At 42.5% G+C, this 22,294-nt stretch overlaps 1 protein-coding gene across 2 annotated transcripts in view; it reads left to right on the top strand.

Moving 5' to 3' along the window:
- The window catches only part of CAPN10 (calpain 10), a 40,501-nt gene that overhangs the window by 5,778 nt on the left and 12,429 nt on the right, over positions 1-22,294 (top strand). For both annotated transcript variants that reach the window (XM_075861865.1, XM_075861864.1), the window contains exons 4-9: positions 8,292-8,488; positions 9,033-9,223; positions 14,798-14,939; positions 17,488-17,654; positions 20,389-20,651; positions 20,887-21,089. In XM_075861865.1, the coding sequence (XP_075717980.1) occupies positions 8,292-8,488; positions 9,033-9,223; positions 14,798-14,939; positions 17,488-17,654; positions 20,389-20,651; positions 20,887-21,089 (1,163 nt within the window). The remainder of the gene's footprint in view (positions 1-8,291; positions 8,489-9,032; positions 9,224-14,797; positions 14,940-17,487; positions 17,655-20,388; positions 20,652-20,886; positions 21,090-22,294) is intronic.

Genomic DNA, 22,294 nt, shown 5'->3' with positions numbered 1-22,294 from the left:
CCTACGTAGTGCCATATATTAGATCTGTAAGTTATTCACTGACAGCAAGCCGATTAGGCTTCGCCTCCCGGCGGAGCCTAATCGACTTCCGTAATGGCAGAGCGGGAGGCCATTGTGTCTCCTGTTACCATAGCAGCAGTCGCAAGTCCTGATTGCCTGTCAGGGCTGGCGATCTGCTAGTTACTGCTACGATGCAGCAATCTCTTTCGATTGCTGCATCGAAGGGGTTAATGGCAGGGATCGGAGCTAGCTCCGGTTCCTGCTTACAGGTGGATGTCAGCTCCACCGCTGATGACGCCGGATCAGCTCCTGAGCCGGCGCCATCTTGCCGGCGGCTACGGAAGCCGATCAGGCTCCGCCGCCGGGCGGATCTTGACTGGCTTCCGTGCTAGGCAGACCGGGAGGCCAGTATTAGGCCTCCGGTTGCCATTGCAGCCACCGGAACTCTATGAGCTGTAAACCCCTTAAGTGCAGCGATCGCGTTTGAGCGCTGCACTTAAGGTGTTAATGGCATGGATCGAAGCTAATTTTGGTCCACGCCATTACAGCCGGATGTCAGCTGTAAGATACCACTGAGATCTGGCGATGATGGCACCGGCTCAGCTTCAGAGCCGGTGCCAAACATTTGGTGTATGGATAGGGCAATTTGCGGGAAGTCATGGCTTTCCTTGGCGTACCCATACGGCAAATGTTGGGAAAGGGTTAATAACACCTGAATGGGGTTGTTGCAAGCCTTTTTCAGATGAATGGGACAGTCACAGAAATGTCCGCAACAAATCTACCATGTGTGAATATACCCAAATAATGCGAGCTAGAGTTTACCCCCTATTGTTGAAAGCGGATTTTCTGATACCTGCTCCCCTTCATTTGCAGATGACAAAATGCACTGCTCGTTCAAGGGAGGAAAAATAACAAGGCTATGTTCCCACCATAAATTTCCAGATGTATACTCCGATTAAGTCCATAGGTAATGGACCCCCTGACCGCTTCCTTGATTAACCCCTTCCTGACCCATGACGCTCAATACACTGCAGGTATCAGCTGTGTTTTACAGCTAACACGCTGCTCTAGGGGCCAGCAACATAGAACTATTTAACCCTTTCAAGACCAAGCTCATTTTGGCCTTCATGACCAGCCCCGTTTTCTCAAATCTGACATGTGTCAGTTTATGTGTTAATAACTCTGGAATGCTTTTGCCTATCCAAGCGATTTCTGAGATTTTCTCGTGACATATTGTACTTTATGTTAGTGGAAAAATTTGGTCAATAAATTCATTGCTTATTTGTGAAAAACACCAAAATGTAGAGAATTTGCAAAAATGATGATTTTTCTCATTTTAAATGCATCTGCTTGTAAAACAGATAGTAATACCACACAAAATAGTTACTATTTTACATATTCCATATGTCTACTTTTATATTTGCATTGTTTTTTGAACATTTTATTTTTCTAGGACGTTACACGGCTTAGAACTTTAGCAGCAATTTCTCACATTTTCAAGAAAATTTCAAAAGGCTATTTTTACAGGGACCAGTTCAGTTCTGAAGTGGCTTTGAGGGCCTTATGTACTAGATAGACCCCATAAATAACCCCATATTAAAAACTGCACCCCTCAAAGTATTCAAAACAGCATTCAGAAAGTTTCTTAACCCTTTAGGCGCTTCACAGGAATTAAAGCAAAGTAGAGGTGAAATTTACAAATTTTATTTTTTTTGCTGAAATTCATTTGTAATACATTTTTTTTCTGTAACACAGAAGGTTTTACCCGAGAAATGCAACTCAATATCTATTGCCCAGATTCTGCAGTGTTTAGAAATATCCCACATGTGGCCCTAGTGTGATAATGGACTGAAACACAGGCCTCAGAAGCAAAGGAGCACCTAGTGGATTTTGGGGCCTCCTTTTTTTAGAATATATTTTAGGCACCATGTCAGGTTTGAAGAGGTCTTGTGGTGCCAAAACAGTGGAAATCCCCCAAAAGTGAGACGGTTTTGGAAACTACACACCTCAAGGAATTTATCTAGGGGTATAGTTAGCATCTTGACCCCACAGGTCTTTTGCTATATTTATTGGAGTTTGTCTGTGAAAGTGAAAATCTACTTTTTTTCTGAAAAAATATAAAAAAAAATATTTGCAAGGAATAAAGATTAAAAAAGCACCCCAAAACTTGTAAAGCTACTTCTCCCAATTACGCCAATACCCCATATGTGGTACTAAACTGCTGTTTGGACCCACGGCAGAGCTCAGAAGGGAAAGAGCGCCATTTGGATTTTGAAGCGCAGATTTTGCTGGATTGGTTTTCAGTGCCGTGTCGCGTTTGCAACGCCCTGGAGTGAGCAAAACCGTGGAATCCCCCCTGGAGTGAGCAAAACCGTGGAATCCCCCCAAAACTGACCCTATTTTGAAGACTACACCCCTCAAGGAATTTTTCTAGGTATAGTTAGCATTTTGACCCCACAATTTTTTTGCTGAATTTAGTGGAATTAGGCCTTGAAAATGAAAATCTACTTTTTTCGAAAAAAACATAGAAATGTTTAATTTTTACAATGAATAAAGGAGAAAAATCACCGCAAAATTTGTAAAGCAATTTGTCCTGATTACAGCAATACACCATATGTGGTAATTGCTGTTTGGACCCACGGCAGGACTCAGAAGGGAAGGAACAATATTTGGCTTTTGGAGCTCAAATTTAGCTGGAATGGTTTTCAGGTGTCATGTCGCATTTGCAAAGCCCCTGAGGTACCAAAACAGTGGAAACCTCCCAAAAGTCCCTTTTAGGGGATTGGAACGAGCGATCATTAGGTCGCTGGTACAATACACTGCAGTACTAATGTATTGCAGTATAATGTCGTTTTTACAGGCTCCTGTAACAGCGCGATCGCTGTTCCTGTCCGTTAGTCCCAGGTGTCAGCTGTAATACACAGCGGCCACCTGCATAATATGGAGCGGGTGCAGCGCGTGAGCCCGCTCCATATATGACCCCTCGCACCACGACATGCTATTAAGTCGTGGTGCGCGAAGGCGTTAATGCGCAGCGGATGGTGCAAATTGAAAATTAAAATTTTCCATTGATATGCCATTTTAATGCACAATATGTTGTGCCCAGTTTGTGCCACTGAAGACAAATACCTCATACAATGTTGAGCGGGTTCTCCCAGATATAAAATATCATATATGTGGACGTAAGCTGGTGTTTGGGCACGCTCTGGGGCTCAGAAGGGAGGGAACACCATTTGGCTTTTGGAGCGCAGATTTTGCTTGGTAACTGTTCTGTTTGGGATTTTGCTGGTATTTCAGTTTATAATGTATGCGTAAACTGGGCAGAGTACATCAGGGCATAATAAGAGGGTATAATAATGGGGTAAATAAATAATAATTCGCAGATATGTGGCCGGTGTCGCACTGATAAATGGCGCCCGATCTCATCCGCTTTTGGAACACTCTGCACATTTTGCATCGCCATATTCTGAGAGGCAGAACTTTTTTATTTTTTCTCCAACGGAGCCTTGTGAGGGCTTATTTGTTGCGGGACAATCTGTACTTTTCATTGGTACCATTTTAGGGTACATGTGATTTATTTTTTTTATTTTTTTTTTAATCACTTTTTATTAGATTTTTTTGGCAAGCAAAGTGACAAAGAAACAAATTCTGACAATTTTTTTTTTGTATTTTTTTTTTTTTTTTTTTTTACAGTGTTCACCGTGCGCTATAAATGACATTTTACTTTATTCTGCGGGTCGGTACGATTACGGCGATACCATATGTATATACGTTTTTTATGTTTTGTGGCGATTGCGCAATAAAATCACTTTTCGATAAAATTATTTATTTTTTTGTGTCACCATATTCTGAGAGCCATAATTTTTTTATTTTTCAGTCAAAAAAGCGGTGTAAGGGCTTGTTTTTTGCGGGACGGGTTGTAGTATTTATTGGTACTATTTTGGGGTACATGCGACTTTTTGATCACTTTTTATTCTATATTTTGGGAGGGTTGATGACCAAAAAAATAGTGATTCTGACATTGTTTTTCAATTTATTTATTTTTGCGCTGTTCACCGTGTGGGAAAAATAATATTATAGTTTTATAGTTTGGGTCGTTATGAACGCGGTGATACAAATTATGTGTACTTTTTTTTTTTTAACATTTTCATTTTTTTCCTATAATAAAAGACTTATAGGAAAAAAAGCATTTTTTGTTTTTGTAACTTATAGCTTGTTTTTACACTTTTATAAAACCTTTTTATTACTTTTATTTTTAACTTTTTACTTGTTTTACTTGAAGACTGGCAGCGCTGATCGCTGCTATAATACATTACACTACCTAGGTAGCGTAACGTATTATAAACTGTCAGTGTGACGCTGAGAGTCACACTGACAGGAAACTTATGAGGACCAGCCTCCGGCTGGTTCTCATAGGCTGCTGTGCATGGCAGACCCGGGGGCTGTTGTATAGCCTCCGGTTCTGCCTTATAACCGATTCCAGCACCCGCAATCGGTCCCCGGGAAAGTTTGTTGTAGCAGCAAACTTTCCAGTTTGTTATAGCAACAAACTTTCCAGTTCGTTGCTACAACACACTTTCCCTGCGATCACATGACCGGGACCTGAACTAATCAGGTCCCGATCATATCTCCGGGACCAGAGGCAGGTGACAACAGCGCGATCCGGGTGTCAGCGCTACTCTGAGACACCCGGATCGCGCTTTTAACACCCACTGTGAATTCACGTCGGCGCTGCACAGAGCCCAGCAAGCGCCGACGTGAATATACAGTGGGCGGTCGGGAAGCGGTTAAATGCTGAGGTCAATAGCGACTGCCGCATTTATAGGGGTTTTCCCATGAAGGACATTTAGGACATATCCACAGGATATGTCCTAAATGTCAGATAGATGCGGGTCCCACCTCTGGGACGCACACTAATCTCTAGAATGGGGCCTCCTAAACCCCGTTCTAGCTTTTTGTGCTCTCTCGGCCACTTAATGATTACATGGTTGAGTTACAGAAACCGCGCAATTCGCTGAGCTACTCTGTTTCCGTAACTCCTATAGAACTGAATAGTAGTTATGGAAACAGCGTAGCCTGCATGCTGCTCTTCTTCCGTAACTGCCATTCACTACTTTGGGAGTTACGGAAACAGCATAGCTCAGCGAGTTACGCTGTTTCTGTAACTCGACCATGTAATCAGTAATCGCATGCGCTGTAGTGTCGATTACAACGGCAAACATATTGCTTATACTGCGCATGCGCCTATTATAGTAGGGGTGCACGCTGTCACTTCACTACGGGGCGAGTACGCTGCCTGGCCCCAGTCAATCATATCAAGCAGGGAGGGACAGGGGTTGAAAAAGGCAATGACGTGCTAGCATTTTGGAGCAACGGAGGCGCCCTTGTTGCTCCAAAATGCTAATTTGCATAAAAGTTAATAAAAAAGTTTTTAATGCAAAGCAAGCATGCTGGGGAACAAGGAAAACAAAGTTAAAATTAGGTTAGCATAAACTATATTAGCATACTTGATAGTTAAAAACGAAGTTCTGGCGACAGACTCTCTTTAAGTGGCCGGGAGAGCACAAAAAGTTAGAACTGGGTTTAGAGGGCCCCAATCTAGAGATAGGTGCGGGTCCCAGAGGTGAGACCCGCACCTATCTGCCATTTGACACATCCTGTGGATATGTCATAAATGTTCTTCATGGGAAAACTCGCAGGGTCCAACCGCCCCCCACCCCGCAATACAATTGACAGGCGCCGATGGTTGTCATGGCAGCCCGGGGGCCTAATGAAGGCCCCCAATGTCTGCTTTCTGTCTGCCTCTGCTAAGCAATGCCTCCGTCAGGGCTTAGCAGGAGCCTGTAAAAATGACAATCTACTGCAATACATTTGTACAAAAAATATAAAAAGTTAAAAAAAAAAATTTCCCCCCACCCCAAGCACAATGTAAAAACGAAAAAAATAAATAAATTTGGCATCGCTGTGTCCGTAAGAGTACGAACTATTACACTATACCACTACTTAACTCGCACGGTGAACGGCATAAAATAAAACACCAGAATCGTTGTTTTTTTTGGTCACCTTAGCGCTAAAATAAAATGAAGTAAAAAGTGATCAAAAAAATCATGTGTGTTCTCAATAAAACGGACTCTTCTGGCTTACTCCTTAGTTTGGATGCTGAGAAGGCCTTCGATCGATTGGTCTGGTCCTTCCTCTTCGCCACATTAGAAACATAGGCATCTCGATCTTTTTCTTACTGCACTACACTCACTATACTCCTCTCCAAATGCAGTGGTTAAACTACCGCACGCGACCTCCCAGCGTCTCAATATTTCCAACGGCACTCGTCTGGGTTGTCCTCTCTCCCCCCTTCTTTATGTGTTATGCGTAGAGCCACTGGCCGTCCGTATCAGGAGTAATCCCTGATGTCTATCGTTACTATTTAGCTGTACATCTACGTAGGATCCCTAGTTGGGCTTCGCTACGTGCATATAATAAATGGACTGAGATTGAGAAACTCTGGATTGCCCCAATTCATCCGAATGTTATGGTCTGGGGCTGTAGACATTTTGCCGTTGCCCTTACTTAGCTCAATGTAGTTTACTAAGAACATTTGGAGGCTTTCTAACACCTTATATTCTTTGTCCTCTTTCAAATCTCTGATGACATTCTTCCTTACCCGACTGCAAGGATGACTCATCCTTGGTCGCGAGCTGGCCTATTTTATTTTGCTGACGACATAGACCCGTGCTCGAGAATTGTTTTACCATTTTCAACGTTGTAATCTTAATATAGTCTAGAAGTTAACGCGTTCTTCAGCTATCTACAAATTACCCACTTTGCCAACTCTCTTCCTGCAGATAATAGTTTCTCTAAACCTATGCCCTTTGAAATTCTCCGCAAAACTCCCACCTCCACTAGTGGTCTAATCTCTGAGATCTACAATATTCTCTCCTCTCCAGGTGTGCGTATGGCTCCCAAGCATGGTTATATGGTTAAGTGGGCGACCTATCTAAGTAGGGAGCTCCCCCTGTCGCTGTGGCAAATTATCTGGTCTCATGCAGCAAAGTCACTTCTTTGTGCTTCCTATAAAGAGAACCAATATAAGATTCTACCCTCTAGTCTCACACGTGTTGGAGATGCCACAGTGACAGGGGGACACTTCCTCATATCTTCTGGGATTGCCGATTGCTTCGTCCCTTTTGGAGGGAGGGCAGTAATTTAGTACATACAATCCTAGGTGTCCGGATTCCACTGACAGCTATGACTTTTCTCCTCAATGTACTGCCGAAAGGCTTACGGAAGGTATACTCCCGCTTGCTATTACATGTGCTTACTGCTGCTAAATGTCTTATAGCGGCCCACTGGAAAAGAACTAGTCCTCCTACGTTGACAGATCTACATACTAGAATTAGGGAGGTTAGAAGAATGGAGTCCTTGATGGCTTCCATGAACAATCAATTGGATCGCTTCCATACTGTTTGGTCACCGTGGGATATGTATGATTCTTCTAGACCACCCTGATACTGCATACTGCCTGTACTAATCTCCTTTTATTTACCCATGTACGACTAGGATATCTCTTTGCTCCTTCCCCTCTTTTCCTTGTTGTGCCAGTCTATTGTCTTGTTCTATATGTATCATGTGTTCGCTGCTTTTTGTTGACAGACTCTACCTAGATAGTAGGGTAATATGTGGAGTTTATGCCCGCCCCCCCCCCCCCCCCCCCCACAACATGTTCTTCACTGGGTGTTTCTGCAACATTATCGGTTTATTATATAGAACCCATTGTAGAATATGCATTGTTTTGGCTTTAACCATGTCATACCTTCCTACCATTATTGTCTTGAACTATACTCTGTAGTTTTGAGATATCATGTATGTTATGTTCTTTTCAAAAACAAAAATACATAATTATAAAAAAAATTAAAAATCTTATTTACCAAAACATGGTGCCAATAAAAGCTACAGCTCGTCCCGCGAAAAATAAGCCCTCACACCGCTCAATCGATGAAAAAATAAAGTTATGGCTCTCAGAATGTGGTGAAACAGAACCATTTTTTATTTTTTTTTAACAAATAGTATTTTCTTTGTAAAAGTAGTAAAATATGATTATTTTTTTTCCCTATTTTCTGTTGTCTAAAACCTGGGTACGTCTTACACTCAGGTGCGTCTTATAGTCCAAAAAATACGGTACTTCTATACCGCTCTTCTTTTAATTTTGCAAGCTATATTGTTCTATAAAAACAGACTGTTCAGTTTTTGCAGCCTTTTCTGCTTTACTTCAGTTTAATTTATTTTCCATAAAGGTTTTTCCTGCTGATCAGTGCACCTGGGAGGATCAAGGGTACACTGGATGCTTCGTATGCCGGTTTTGGAGATTCGGTCGCTGGGTGGAGGTGACCATTGATGATCGTTTGCCATGTCTTGGTCACAAACTCTGCTTCTCCCATTGTCAAGATCAAGGAGCTTTTTGGCTTCCACTCTTAGAAAAGGCATATGCTAAGTATGTGTAGAAGAAGAAAACTCATTGTGGCGTATGTATCCATCACTGTGAAAAAATATTTTTTCCATTAAGTACCATCTGCTAATGGAGTAGCTAATAATTTGTATTAGAGCAACAGATGTATCAACCAATTCCACTAGTTATGTGAGCCGAAATAGTGTTCATGTGCAACAGGCTAGAACTAGAAGATCTGATAATGCACAACATTTTCGATAAATGTGTCTATTTTTGTGTTCAGCTTTTGTAAGTGATATTTTCATAGCTTAAAATCCATTTTTATGTTTTCATGATCATACTCATAAGGCTATGTGTAAATCCAGTTGTAATACAGTTTTTGAGCCAAAGCCAGGAGTATATTTTAAAGAGAGAAGTGTCAGTCTTTCCCCTATATCTTTTAGAGCCACTCCTGGCTGTGGCACAAATAAAATTGTATAAAAATTGCAAATGTGACTTCGGTCCAATTTGATCAAATCATTTTAGCTGTGCATTTTGACACTTGTGTACAAATGGTTCAATATTTAACTGTAAATGTATGTGTCTACAGGTTACATGGCTGCTATGAGGCTCTGTGGGCTGGCCAGGTTGTCGATGCTTTAGTAGATTTAACTGGGGGTTTGGTGGAGAGATGGTCGTTGGAATTTGCAGAAGAGAGTTTCAGAGAAGAAATGCTCAGTAGGATGCTAGATTTAAAGGACAGATGTGCAATGAGTTGCTCTGTGCTCCACAGCAAAGAAGGTGAACATCAATTTACATCACCAATTTCTGTTGTGCTACTGCAGTAATTTACTGCTACAACAAGATTTTACGTTGTAGTGAACAAATGTCACAATAATTCCTTTTTACAGTGGTGATGGACTCCTGAACACTTTTAAATCAATCTCATGCGTATTCTGACTAGGGTTGTCACGATACCAGAATTTGGACTTCGATACCGATACTTTGTGTAGTATTGCGATACTCTATACCAAAACGATACTTTGTCAACAATAATTATAATTTAAAAAAAGTTCTTCCATTTTCTGATGAGGCACGTGGCGTGATTAATTTTGAACCTCCATGTGCCTCGCATTAATAGTAATTAACCCCATCATGTTTCTCAGTCATAATGGACAACATTGGGTTAATGTGCGAGGTACATGATTGGGTTAATTAATTACTATTAATGTGAGGCACATGGACGTTCAAAATGCAGAACACCTCGTGCCTCACGTTAATTAGTGAAAAAAAATAGCAGTTTTTGTTATAACAACGTAAACCTACATTACGCTATAAATGTGTTATGGTCGCAACAATAACGAATGTGTATATTTTATGTATTGAGACTTATCTTAATGGTTATTGTAAAAAAAAATTGTTTTTTTTTATTTATTTAACATTACTTTTATTTTTTTTAACTTTTTATTTTTTTACTTTAGTGTACTTTCATACATCTGTCTATATGCCAGTACATTAGCCTGTGTACGGATAGTAGACAGGCAGTTGTTAGGACATAACTAAGTATGCCCTAACAGGAAATATGGTCAGACAGTCCTGGGGTCCTGTCCTGGGGACCCTGGGCTGCCTACTCATATATGGTATGTCCCTCGATCGATCCACAGGATTCCCTGTGACGCGATCCAAAGGACATTCCCTTCTTATTTACCCTTTGACTGCTGCAGTAAGCTTTAATCGCAGCATTCAGGGGAATAGCGGCAGAGATGAGAGGTTTCTCTGATCTCCATCGTTAGAGCGGAGCTGCGGCTGTGTAATAGTCATTGCCCCGCTCCTGACAATAAGTGCGCGCGCACAGTTTGGCAGGAGACTGCGCTAACGGCTCAGTACTGCATGAGAGGTAAAATAAGTACATATGAAGAGGTTCTCAAAACCTCTTATGTGCTTATTTAAACGCCTGTACTAAACCGCCAGCACGGGACTGGCAGGCGGCCCATAATGACATCTGTGTGACATCATGGCAGTTCAGTGAAACGGTTCACAGAAGCAATTATGAAGAAATGTCTCCTTCCCCCTCCAAGTAAAAAACGGCGCCTTGCTAATGAAAGTTAGTACACATAGATATATAATATATAGCTCTCTATAAATAATGCATTTGCACCACACTGTGGACTGACCGCAGCGTCCACAGCATATATATGTGTCTGCATATTAGTAATACAGTGTCTACTGTAAGTGCTGCGTGAAATATATTTAGTGCTACCTGGAGATTCTAAAAAAATGGTTAAAGAGGTTGTCCACTACCGGACAGGTCATCAGTATATAATCAGTGCGGTATAAATATAAGCAAAACAGAGTCTGTAGCCGATATATTGTCATTGGGGCGCACACAGTAATCATCAGGACATAGCTTAGGACACTTCATGGGTAAGAATATCCTGGCCATCCCTGCCTTTCAGGGTATGGTTTAGTCTCACTCTTCAGCACACTGCTTTTTATGGACTATTTATGTCCCCTACTAAACATTAACAGATGCAGTGAGTTTTACTTTCTATACTTTATACCAGTTATATTCTTACTGCTAACCTATACAACTAGGGTATACTATGTATGACTTCAACTTACCTGATGTATTCCTATGTCACTTACTACTGAGTCTCTCCTGTTATACATATCTTTTTAAATGTTTGTTATCTTGCATATTTAAATAAAGTTCTGTTTTGATACTTTTTTGACAATATCGGCTACAGACTCTGTTTTGCTTATATTTATACATCTATTATAGAGTTGCGTTTCACCGCCTGGAAGAACGATTAAAAAGTAGTTTATTAGTTAAAGAGGCTCTGTCACCAGATTTTGCAACCCCTATCTGCTATTGCAGCAGATAGGCGCTGCAATGTAGATTACAGTATCAGCGTTGCAGGTAAGTCGATGTAGCTACTTACCTGCAAACGCCGATACTGCTGCAGAATCAACTGTAGCCTCTGGTGCCGGTGTCCTCGCTCGTCTGACACGATGCAGGACCTGTGAGTGACGTCACAGCGTGATCTCTCGAGAACACGGCTGTGACTGCACTGCCAGAAGCTGGGCGTTCTGAAGAGAAGTGGATGATACTTCTCATCAGAACGGCCAGCTAGTAAAAGAAGTAAAAACGCCCCGATGTACGCACCTAATACACGCCCACTTGGACTTTTACTTTTAAACACACCCACTTGGACTTTTGCAAGCCTCATTTGCATAAGTACAAAAATGGTCATAACTTGGCCAAAAATGCTCGTTTTTTAAAAATAAAAACGTTACTGTAATCTACATTGCAGCGCCTATCTGCTGCAATAGCAGATAGGGGTTGCAAAATCTGGTGACAGAGCCTCTTTAATTTCATAAAATAGTGGCTCTACCAGCCGTTGATACCAGACCAGGCTTAAGCAAGTGATTAGCGACAAGAAAGGTGGTATAGAGTGATTGATGTCTCCTTTCCACCCAAAACACCACCTATCTGTTTGTAGTATAAATAACGCTATCTCTTTGCCATTGATAAATGTCTATCTAAATCCTACGCGTTTCATCATCACATACACGGTGATGCTTCCTCAGGGATTGATAGATGTAGATTTATTTCAAATCTCGTTAAATTCAAAAGTAGTGAAATAACAATTTTGCAGCACTGGATAGCACTGTTTATGTGCTGATTCGTAACCTCCAGACGCATGCACGGCTCTGATACACTGGCCGTACACGCGCCGGAGATCCTAAGGACTTAAAAGGCTGAGAGCCCGCCCTCCAAAGGTCTTCCCCTGAATGAGCCGCCAATCCGCATATTACACGCCAACCAGTGACGTGCCGGAGGCGGCGTCCTGGGAACCTAGCAACCTAGGAGGGTTGCTGGACGATCCCAGCGTCCATGGTAACTAGGGGATGCTAGACGCGGCTCCTTGGTTGTCAGTAAACAAAAATACATCGTGTGAATATAGTGGTAACACAAGGCCCTGTGATCAGACAAGGCCGTGTGGATGCAGGAGGAGGGACTCAAAAGTGCGGAGAACCGTCTTGTTCAAAGACTATCTTCTCAACTGTGACACCACATGTGTCTTTATAGTATCCTAAATACGCCCGGAATCACAAGGAATAATGTCCCAGGGCATCGTGGTCCGGAATAGAAACGGGCAAGACCAAAAGGGAATTTAGGAGAAGGATACGGGGACCACATTGGGGATGTCAGAAGGAAAGTGGACACCCCTGTATCAAGACATGTGTGGTCCTGCCATGACGGAGATGCCAAGGCTCTTGTGTTCCAGGGTATAGAACAAGTGAGACCCCTCCCTAGAGGTGGGGACCTGGATAGGAAAATACTCCAAAAAGAGGCAGAATGGATATTCAGAATGCAGACTATCAACCCGCTTGGAATAAATGAACAAATCTCCTACGCGTGTTTCCTTTAACCGCACCACCTGAATATTGGTCTGGTTACCCATTAATGTACCGTATATCTTATTCCAACACATCTATGCCTGCTAATCTTATGTCCTCATGCACACTGTGCGTTTCTGATCGCGTTTTTTATCGCGTTTCATCGCGTTTTCTGTCGCGATTCTCCACTAGGTCTTTTGCTGGCTCTTAACACAACATATTCGACACCCTATTATTCCACCTATGACACCGCTATCGCTGGTTATATTTGCCATAGGTTCGCCATGGGATAGGTTAATATGAGCTACGAAGTTAATCCGGGCGCTGTACCCTCCCGTGCATTATTCGGTACTCTATGGCCGCGTTCTCCTTTTCTATTCCTGACCACGATGCCCTGGGACATTATTCCTTGTGATTCCGGGCGTATTTAGGATACTATAAAGACACATGTGGTGTCACAGTTGAGAAGATAGTCTTTGAACAAGACGGTTCTCCGCACTTTTGAGTGCCTCCTCCTGCATCCACATGGCCTTGTCTGATCACAGGGCCTTGTGTTACCACTATATTCACACGATGTATTTTTGTTTACTGACAACCAAGGAGCCGCGTCTAGCATCCCCTAGTTACCATGGACGCTGGGATCGTCCAGCAACCCTCCTAGGTTCCCAGGACGCCGCCTCCGGCACGTCACTGGTTGGCGTGTAATATGCGGATTGGCGGCTCATTCAGGGGGAAGACCTTTGGAGGGCGGGCTCTCAGCCTTTTAAGTCCTTAGGATCTCCGGCGCGTGTACGGCCAGTGTATCAGAGCCGTGCATGCGTCTGGAGGTTACGAATTGGCACATAAACAGTGCTATCCAGTGCTGCAAAATTGTTATTTCACTACTTTTGAATTTAACGAGATTTGAAATAAATCTACATCTATCAATCCCTGAGGAAGCATCACCGTGTATGTGATGATGAAACGCGTAGGATTTAGATAGACATTTATCAATGGCAAAGAGATAGCGTTATTTATACTACAAACAGATAGGTGGTGTTTTGGGTGGAAAGGAGACATCAATCACTCTATACCACCTTTCTTGTCGCTAATCACTTGCTTAAGCCTGGTCTGGTATCAACGGCTGGTAGAGCCACTATTTTATGAAATTAACTAATAAACTACTTTTTAATCGTTCTTCCAGGCGGTGAAACGCATTTATTACTGAACGACATTCATTACCTATTTTTCAGTGAATCTATTATAGAGTTGCCTTACCAATACATATGGGAGGATGTTCCTTGGGCCAATACCTAGCCCAATATACTTGTTTGCTTCTGGAGGCTATTAGTTATAATCAGTGCGGGTTTGACACCCGAATCCCGCACCGATCAGCTGCTCGTTTCCTGTGGGCACCGGTTGTCATTGCACCGTATGCAATGTACACAGCCGGAAGCAGTTGGCTCTGTACATTGCATAGCGTCCGTGCTTCAGTACTGCAGCTCGGCTGCTATTCCGTGGCTGGAGCCATCTGCTTCCGGCATGGACATCCGGTTACCAGAGGTAGCCGGAGTAGCTGATCGGTGCTGGGTCCGGGTGTCGGACCCCCACAGATAATGTACTGATGACCTATCTGGTGGATCATCGGTAGGTCATCGGTAGTGGACAACCCTTTTAAGAAAAAGTTAAATACCTCAAACCGATTATTAGACATCACTTTCCTCCTGGTGATGGCCCTATAATTTTGTCCTCTGTGGGCCAAAGACACCGACCTAAACCTGTAAAATGGTTATACATAAAAGTCTCTTTTTAGGTGTTGTATTGGAGAATACAGATAAGGGCAAGGGTTCTTCATTCTATACTGTAAAGGCTATTTTTTATTTTTGTATTCGTATATTATTGTGCAGTTGTGCTTGACATAGAGTAAAGGTTTGGCACATATAAATGTTTTCCTCCATCTTAAATTATTTATCTGATTTAATTTATATGTAGGGTCTAGAGATTTGGGTCAATTTCATGCCTTCACAATCACAGATATACAACATGGATTTACAAAGGATGGACAGCCTTTGCTCTTGTTCCGTATACACAATCCCTGGGGCAGAAGCTGCTGGGAAGGATCCTGGGGGAAAAGGTTTGTGTTAACAGAAATTTATGTGTTATTTTTTGGATAGTAGGTAAAGCCCAAACCTATAGTTACAATTATGCTATTGGGAGGCACTGATGACTATTCTGTTTAAAGAGGCTCTGTCACCACGTTATCAGTGGCCTATATTGTACATGATGTGATCGGCGCTGTAATGTAGATTACAGCAGTGTTTTTTTATTTAGAAAAACAAGCAATTTTGACATTTATGACCTATTTTAGATTTATGCTAATAAGTTTCTTAATAGACAACTGGGCGTGTTTTTACTTTTTAACCAAGTGGGCGTTGTGGAGAGAAGTGTATGACGCTGACCAATCAGTTTCATACACTTCTCTCCATTCATGTATTCAGCACTTTTCCACAACGCCCAATTGATCAAAAAGTAAAAACACGCCCAGTTGTCTATTAAAAAAAGTAATTATCATAAATCTAAAATAGGTCATAACTCTGTCAAAATGATCGTTTTTCTAAACCGCGCCGATCACATTATGTAGAAGCTAGGGCACTTATAATGGGGTGACAGAGCCTCTTTAAATACATAGTAGCATTTTGTTAATTATCGCCTGGAAAAAATGCATAGGGACAATAGAAATTAACAATATATTCTGCAATACAAACACTACTTTTCACTTAAGGCCCTGTCCCATCAAGTAAAGTGGTTAAAAAAAAAAAAAATCTGAACATTCGTCAGGTCTTAGCCACGTTTTTACGTCTATGACCAGTTTGATAGTTAAAAGTCCAAGATCTTTTAGACTATATACAAAAGCATGATGAAAATAACATGAGGCAGGAGGAGTGGTTCTCTGTAGATAACGTTCATTATATATAATATGTGATGTAAAATTCCATCTCTCTCTCTATTTCTCTCTACATATACACTATATGGACAAAAGTATTGGGACATCCCATTCTAAATCCATAGACTCCATATTAATGCCTATCTCCCCTATTTTTCTGCTAACACATCTTCAACTCTTCTGGGAAGGCTTTCTACAAGATTTTGCAGTGTGTCTGTGGGAATTTCTGCCTATTCATCTAGAAAAGCATTTGTGAGGTCAGACACTGTAGATGGACAAGGGGGCCTGGCTCAGAATCTCCGTTCTAGTTAATTCCAAAGGTGTCATGGGGTTGAGTTCAGTGATCTGTGTGAGCCAGTCAAGTTCTTCCACAACAAACTCACCCAACCATGCCTTTATCGACCTTGCTTTGTGTAATGGGGGACTGTCACCGTGTTTTCACACGGGCCAATTTTGCCCATTTTTCAGGCTGCAAACGGCCAAAAAATCGGAGGCAGAACGCCTCCAAACATCTGCCCATTCATTGCAATGGGAAAAACGGCGTTCTGTTCCGACGAGCTGTTTTTTTACGCGGCTGTTTTGAAAAACGGCCACGTAAAAAAACGGCAGCGAAAAAGAAGTGCACGTCACTTCCTGAGACGTTTTTGGAGCTGTTTTTCATAGACTATAGAAAACGGCTACAAAAACGGCCGTGAAAAAAGGCAGCGAAAATCGCAAGTGGCTTAAACGTCTGAAAATCAGGAGCTGTTTTCCCTTGAAAACAGCTCTGTATTTTCAGACATTTTTTTGCTAAGCGTGTGAACATACCCTTATACTGGAACAGAAAAGTGTCTTCCCACAAAGTTGGAAACTACGGTTGTCCAAAATCTTAGTTCCAGTGAAGGGAAATCTTAATGCTTCAGATACTAAGGGGCCTAGGCCAACTCCTGAAAAACATCCCCAAAGCATTCTCTCTCCACCAAACTTTACAGTTGGCACAATGCAGTCAGGCAGGTAACATTCTCTTGGCATTCACCAAAAACAGACTCATCCATCAGACTGCCAGATAGAGAGAAGCGTGATTCGTATCTCCACAGAACACGTTTCCACTGCTCCAGAGTCCAGTGGCGGCGTGCTTTACAGCACTCGATCTGACGCTTGGCATTGTCCTTGGTGATATAAGGCCTGCATTCAGCTACTCGGCCATGGAAACCCATGCCATGAACTCCCGGGGCACACTTTTTGTGCAAATGTTAATGCCAGAGGAGGTTTGGAACTCTGCAGTTATTGAATCAGCAGAGCGTTGGTAACTTTTATGCACAACGCACCTCCGCACTTGGCAACCCCTCTCTAACTTTACGTAGTCTGTAAAGTTGCTGTGGCTCCTAAACGCTACCACTTTGCAATAATACTACTCATAGTTGATTGTGGATTATCTAGGAGAGAAGAAATTTCACAAACTGACTTATTACAACGGTGGCATCCTATTACAGTACCACGCTGGAATTCAGTGATCTCCTTAGAATGACCTATTACACAAATATTTGTAGAGGCAGACTGCATGGCGAGGTGTGGATTTTATATACCTGTGGCAATGGGACTGAATGAAAAACCTGAAAGAGGTGTGTCCCAATACTTTTTTCATAGTGTATTTGTAATAAAGTTTGATAAGCTATTGTTGTTTTTTCAGTTAGACTGCATCATATCTTTAGCTCCAAAATATCATAAAGTCAACTCTTCTCTTTTTCCCTTCCCTAAGTGGTAATAAATGGGCTTTGATGGACCAGACAGAAAGTTCGCGTTTTTTGTCTCAAATTCAAGATGGAGAATTCTGGGTGGACAAAGAAGAATTTTTCAGAGAATTTAATGAGGTTGCAGTGGCATTTCCGGTCATTAAGACAGATCATGTTCAAAGTATCTGGACTGGTGAGTGCAGGTAAATTTGTGCAGATTACAACTTGAGTGTTTAGACTATAGTTTCGTGTATGGTTATTGGAAGACAGCGTTACGTGCACATGCGTAAGTCAGGCATTTTTATGATGTGGAATTTTATAGGTATGACCCCTTGCACATTAAATTTTTGCCTAAGCATGTGCGTCAGAAAAGCTTCCGACGTACTTTATACGCTATACGTGCCCATAGGGCTCCATTGGCCCACTAGAGGTCAAGAATGATCTTTTGGAGTCTGTCGGGCTGGTTTACGTTGGTACACATTTTTTTTAAAGCATGGAATAGCAGAGTAGACGTCACTATTCCAAACTTATACTGTGCAGTCAAGTTTTTTTTTTTTAACATGGGAGCCTATAGGTGATGTATGCCATACAGTGGCATACATCACAGGCATGTATACGTTTAATGTCATGGGCTTTTCAATGTCCTAATTGCTGAAGGAAAATATCTGGCTACTTGAATGTGTGACACCTATTTCGCTCTCATGTGAGCTTAGAGGTAATGCTGCGTTCACCCTTCCCAGAAGAGGGAATGTGTAATATTAGGCCCCTTACACATCATGTTATTTAGCCTACATTTGGTGTATACGAGCTCCCAATTAACAGATTAAATGTAGTCTGTGATGGATGCCTGACCGTGGCATCCGCCACCATAGACTATAATGATATACGTTTCACGTATATGTCTGAGCAAAGTCATGCGTTCATAAGGTATACATTTAATGTATAGTCTTTTAGTGATAGTTGGCATTTAGTTATTCGCCACAGATGAATTTATTAAGACTGCCTTTTCATACGCCAGTCTTAATAGAAAGTTGGAGTGAGATGCAACAAATTTATTTAGAGCCGAACACATTAATGCATCTTTCGGCCGGCCGTGCACCGCAATTGATTCTGAGATAAATTGCTCTGAACATTTTTCACATCAGTGTAATACAGCTATGGATTCTGTAGCTTTTTTTAGCCTTCAAATCATGCCCCGGTTAATTCATGGCACCACAACCGCTGAGTGAGAACCGCTGCAAAATGGCAATTTAGTAGATGCTGTTTTGCTGCAATAGTGGCTATGTTTTTTTGTTAAAAGTAAGAGTTCTGCAAAATATTCCTAGAACTGCTTCTATGGATCCGATGTACGACTGTTTGGCCCCTTGGTGACAGATCTTAACCTAGTGTGTATGTCCACCCTTTCATACCATTATCATTTTTAGGTACAACATTCTGTGCTAAATAATATCTTTAGTGGTCAGTGCTCGGTTTTTCTAATACACCGCATTGAATCCACTGTGTTGCATAGATTTAAAGGGTAAATTTTTTACTGCCTTCAACCACCACTTATAGAGAGCTCTTAGGAGCTTATTGAATACTGCATTGTTATTGAGTTCAATGTATAAACCAGGGGTGGGGAACGTCTGGCCCGATCATTTGGTCCTGCCCGACCTCCCTTAGACCGTGCTGCCGCTGCGTCATTTGCTACTTGGCTCTGTCCGACCTTCTCACTTGCATTTAGGAGCAGGAGGAGGGCGGACGGAGTCAAGTATAATGGCGGCGGTCTGAGTGAGGTCGGTGCGTGCCGGCCCACGAGTGAACCAGTCCGGTCACCTGACCCGAGTCAGTGAGGTGAGGTCAGGTGACTCAGATCAGGTGGCCGGACAGGTCCAGTCCCGTCACAGCATGCCTCGACATGGCTCCGTCCGCCCTCCCTACTCACTCGAAGTGAGGTCAGGTGACTTAAAGGGTTCTTTTTTTTTTTTATTTTTTCATCAAGGGCATTTATGATATATCCACAGGATATGTCATAAATGTCCGATAGATCTGGTACCCAGAGGTGGGACCAGCATCTATCTCTAGAACAGGGCCCCCTAAACCCCGCTCTACCTCTTTGTGTTGTGACTGAATCTTATGATTTTCGAGCATGAAAAAGAAAACTGCGTAGCTTGCTGAGCTATGCTGTTTCCGTAGAACTGAATAGTAGTTACGGAAACAGCGTAACTTGCATGCTATGCTGCTTATGTAACTGCCATTCACTACTATGGGAGTTACGGAAACAGCTCAGCGAGCTACGCTGTTTTCTTCTTCATGGTTGGAAATCCTACACAGAGAGGTAGAACAGCATTTAGGGGGCCCCGTTCTAGAGATAGGTGCGAGTCCCAGAGGTGGGACCCGCATCTATCTGACATTTAGGACATATCCTGTGGATATGTCCTAAATGTCCCTGATGGGAAAACCCCTGTAAGTAAGTAAGTCGGAACAACTTGCTGCTGCGAGCATTTCTTTTCAAAACTTGCCAAAGAGTCGACTGCTCCAGACTGACCGACGCAACATCATCAATACCGGCTAACTTTACACGCCTCACCAAAGAGAAGCAGTTCCATCCATCACAATAGGGGTGAGTTAATTAAATGTTTGACCAAATATAGTAGGCTAATTTTTAAGTTGATCATTCGCGGGCCATACCAAATTGTCATAAATGGCCCTTGGCAGAAAAAGGTTCCCCACCCCTGGTATAAACAGTATCCAGTAATCTCCCTCTAGTGGTGGCTGAATGCAGCAAGAACTCATGTCTACACGGGATATGGAGTTCTGTATCCGCATAGAATTTCAGACCTATGTAAAACAAAATGTTGTTCAAGGGTATACATTCACTTTTAATGTTCTCTAAATACTATAGGGATCAAAAATCCAACATGCATTTTTTTCCCTTCTGTACATAGGTTCCGTGCTGTCCCACACACAGCAGATTTATGGTTCTTGGATTAAGGGTCAGAATGCAGGTGGATCACGCAACAACTCTAGCTTTTCTAATAACCCAAAATACTGGTTGCGTGTAAGGAAACAAAGTGAGGTGTATTTAATCCTAATGCAAATTTCACCAAGGGGTGAAATAGGAACCTCCAACAACATGAGCAGCCGGAAGTTACAACGTGAGGGCTCATATAGTATGGTCCCAATTGCTGTGGGACTGCACCTCTGGAAGGTAAATTTGAAAATCACATTTGTTTATATGAATGCAAGTAACCTAAGTCTATGTATGAATGCAAATAATATAGTTTTGTGGATGCTGGAGCAGATATGGTTTCTGCAATGTAATTGTTTTTCATAAGCAGTAACGATTATTGCAGTGTAATATAATGCTATGTATGTGAAACATTTTTCATGTATTTTCTTTTTTTTATAAAAACGTTCGTACTCTTACTTTTTCTTGTCTGTAGGTGGAAAAACGTCGCTTTAACCTTCAGAAGACTATTTTGACAACCCCTGTGGCTGGCACCTCCTCACACAGTTATGATAGACAGCTGCATCTGCGGTGCAAGTTATCTCCAGGATATCATCTACTTATCCCCAGCACGTTTCTCCGGGACACCGAAGGGGACTTCTTACTGCGCGTTCTTTCTATTGGACCAATCACACTCAGGTTACATTGAACAGTCAATATAGCTCAGTATTAGTCATGACATTTGAGTTTAAACACACACACACTCATACCCACACACATTGAGTTGTAAACTGTTGCTCCAAATTTAATAAGCCTTAATCACCAGCATAAAATGGAGTGTTACTTCTCTTATTGAGAATATCAATGTGTAAAGGCCAAGCAAGAATTGTAGAATGCTAAATTAAATTGCATTTCTGCAGACTAAATTTTACATTTAGGTCACCCAAAGAGAGCTGTATCTGTAAAGGTATATTTACACAAGCAGATATTCGTATTAGTGATCTTTGATACGATCGCTGTAAGTGATCGAAAAGCGTTTCCAAAAAGTATTTACACACCACTTTATGGTCTCAATAATCGTTAAAACTTGATGATTTGGTCACCTATTTAAAGGGATAATCCCACAAACTGTTAGGCCTTAGCCCTTATTCACACGACAGGGTTTCCCGGCCGGGTGACGGCCGTTCGTAAATCGGCCGTCACCCGGCTGCAGTAGGAACAATAGACCCCTAATGGGGCTATTCACACGACCGATTTTTTGACGGCCCGGGAAACCTGGCTGTCAAAAAATGGGATATGCCCTATTTTCGGCCGTTGACCCGGCCTCCCGGCTCCCATAGAAGTCTATGGGGCCGGGTAATACACGGCCATCACCAGAATGTGTCCCGAGTGATGGCCATGTATTCAGTCTCTCTCCCTCTCTCGCACTCCCTCTCTCGCACTCTGCGCTCTGCGGAAGAGTGCAGGTGAGGAGGAGGGTCTTTTTTTTTTGCTTTATGTAGGAGTCGGAATCCCCAATCCCCGGCCGGGGATTGGGGATTCCACTACAGGAGTGAGTGAGTGACTACACTGTCCATATATGGACACAGCGAAGTCACTCACTTCTGTAGCGGAATCCCCGACTCTATGGCCGGGGATTCCGCTACAGGAGAAGTGAGTGACTACACTGTCCATATATGGACACAGCGAAGTCACTCACTTCTGCAGTGCAATCCCCGACTATGGCCGGGGATTCCGCTACAGGAGAAGTGAGTGACTACACTGTCCATATATGGGTGGCATCTCCTGCAGGGGGCTGGGTGGCATCTCCTGCAGGGGGCTGGGTGGCATCTCCTGCAGGGGGCTGGGTGTCATTACCAGCAGGGGGCTGTGTGGCATTATCTACAAAGGGCTGTGTGTGGCAA

This window comes from Rhinoderma darwinii, chromosome 4, assembly GCF_050947455.1.
Source record: "Rhinoderma darwinii isolate aRhiDar2 chromosome 4, aRhiDar2.hap1, whole genome shotgun sequence".
Lineage (NCBI taxonomy): Eukaryota > Metazoa > Chordata > Amphibia > Anura > Rhinodermatidae > Rhinoderma > Rhinoderma darwinii.
The sequence above is the reverse complement of the archived record's forward strand: the minus strand, read 5'-3'. Positions and strand labels throughout refer to the sequence as shown.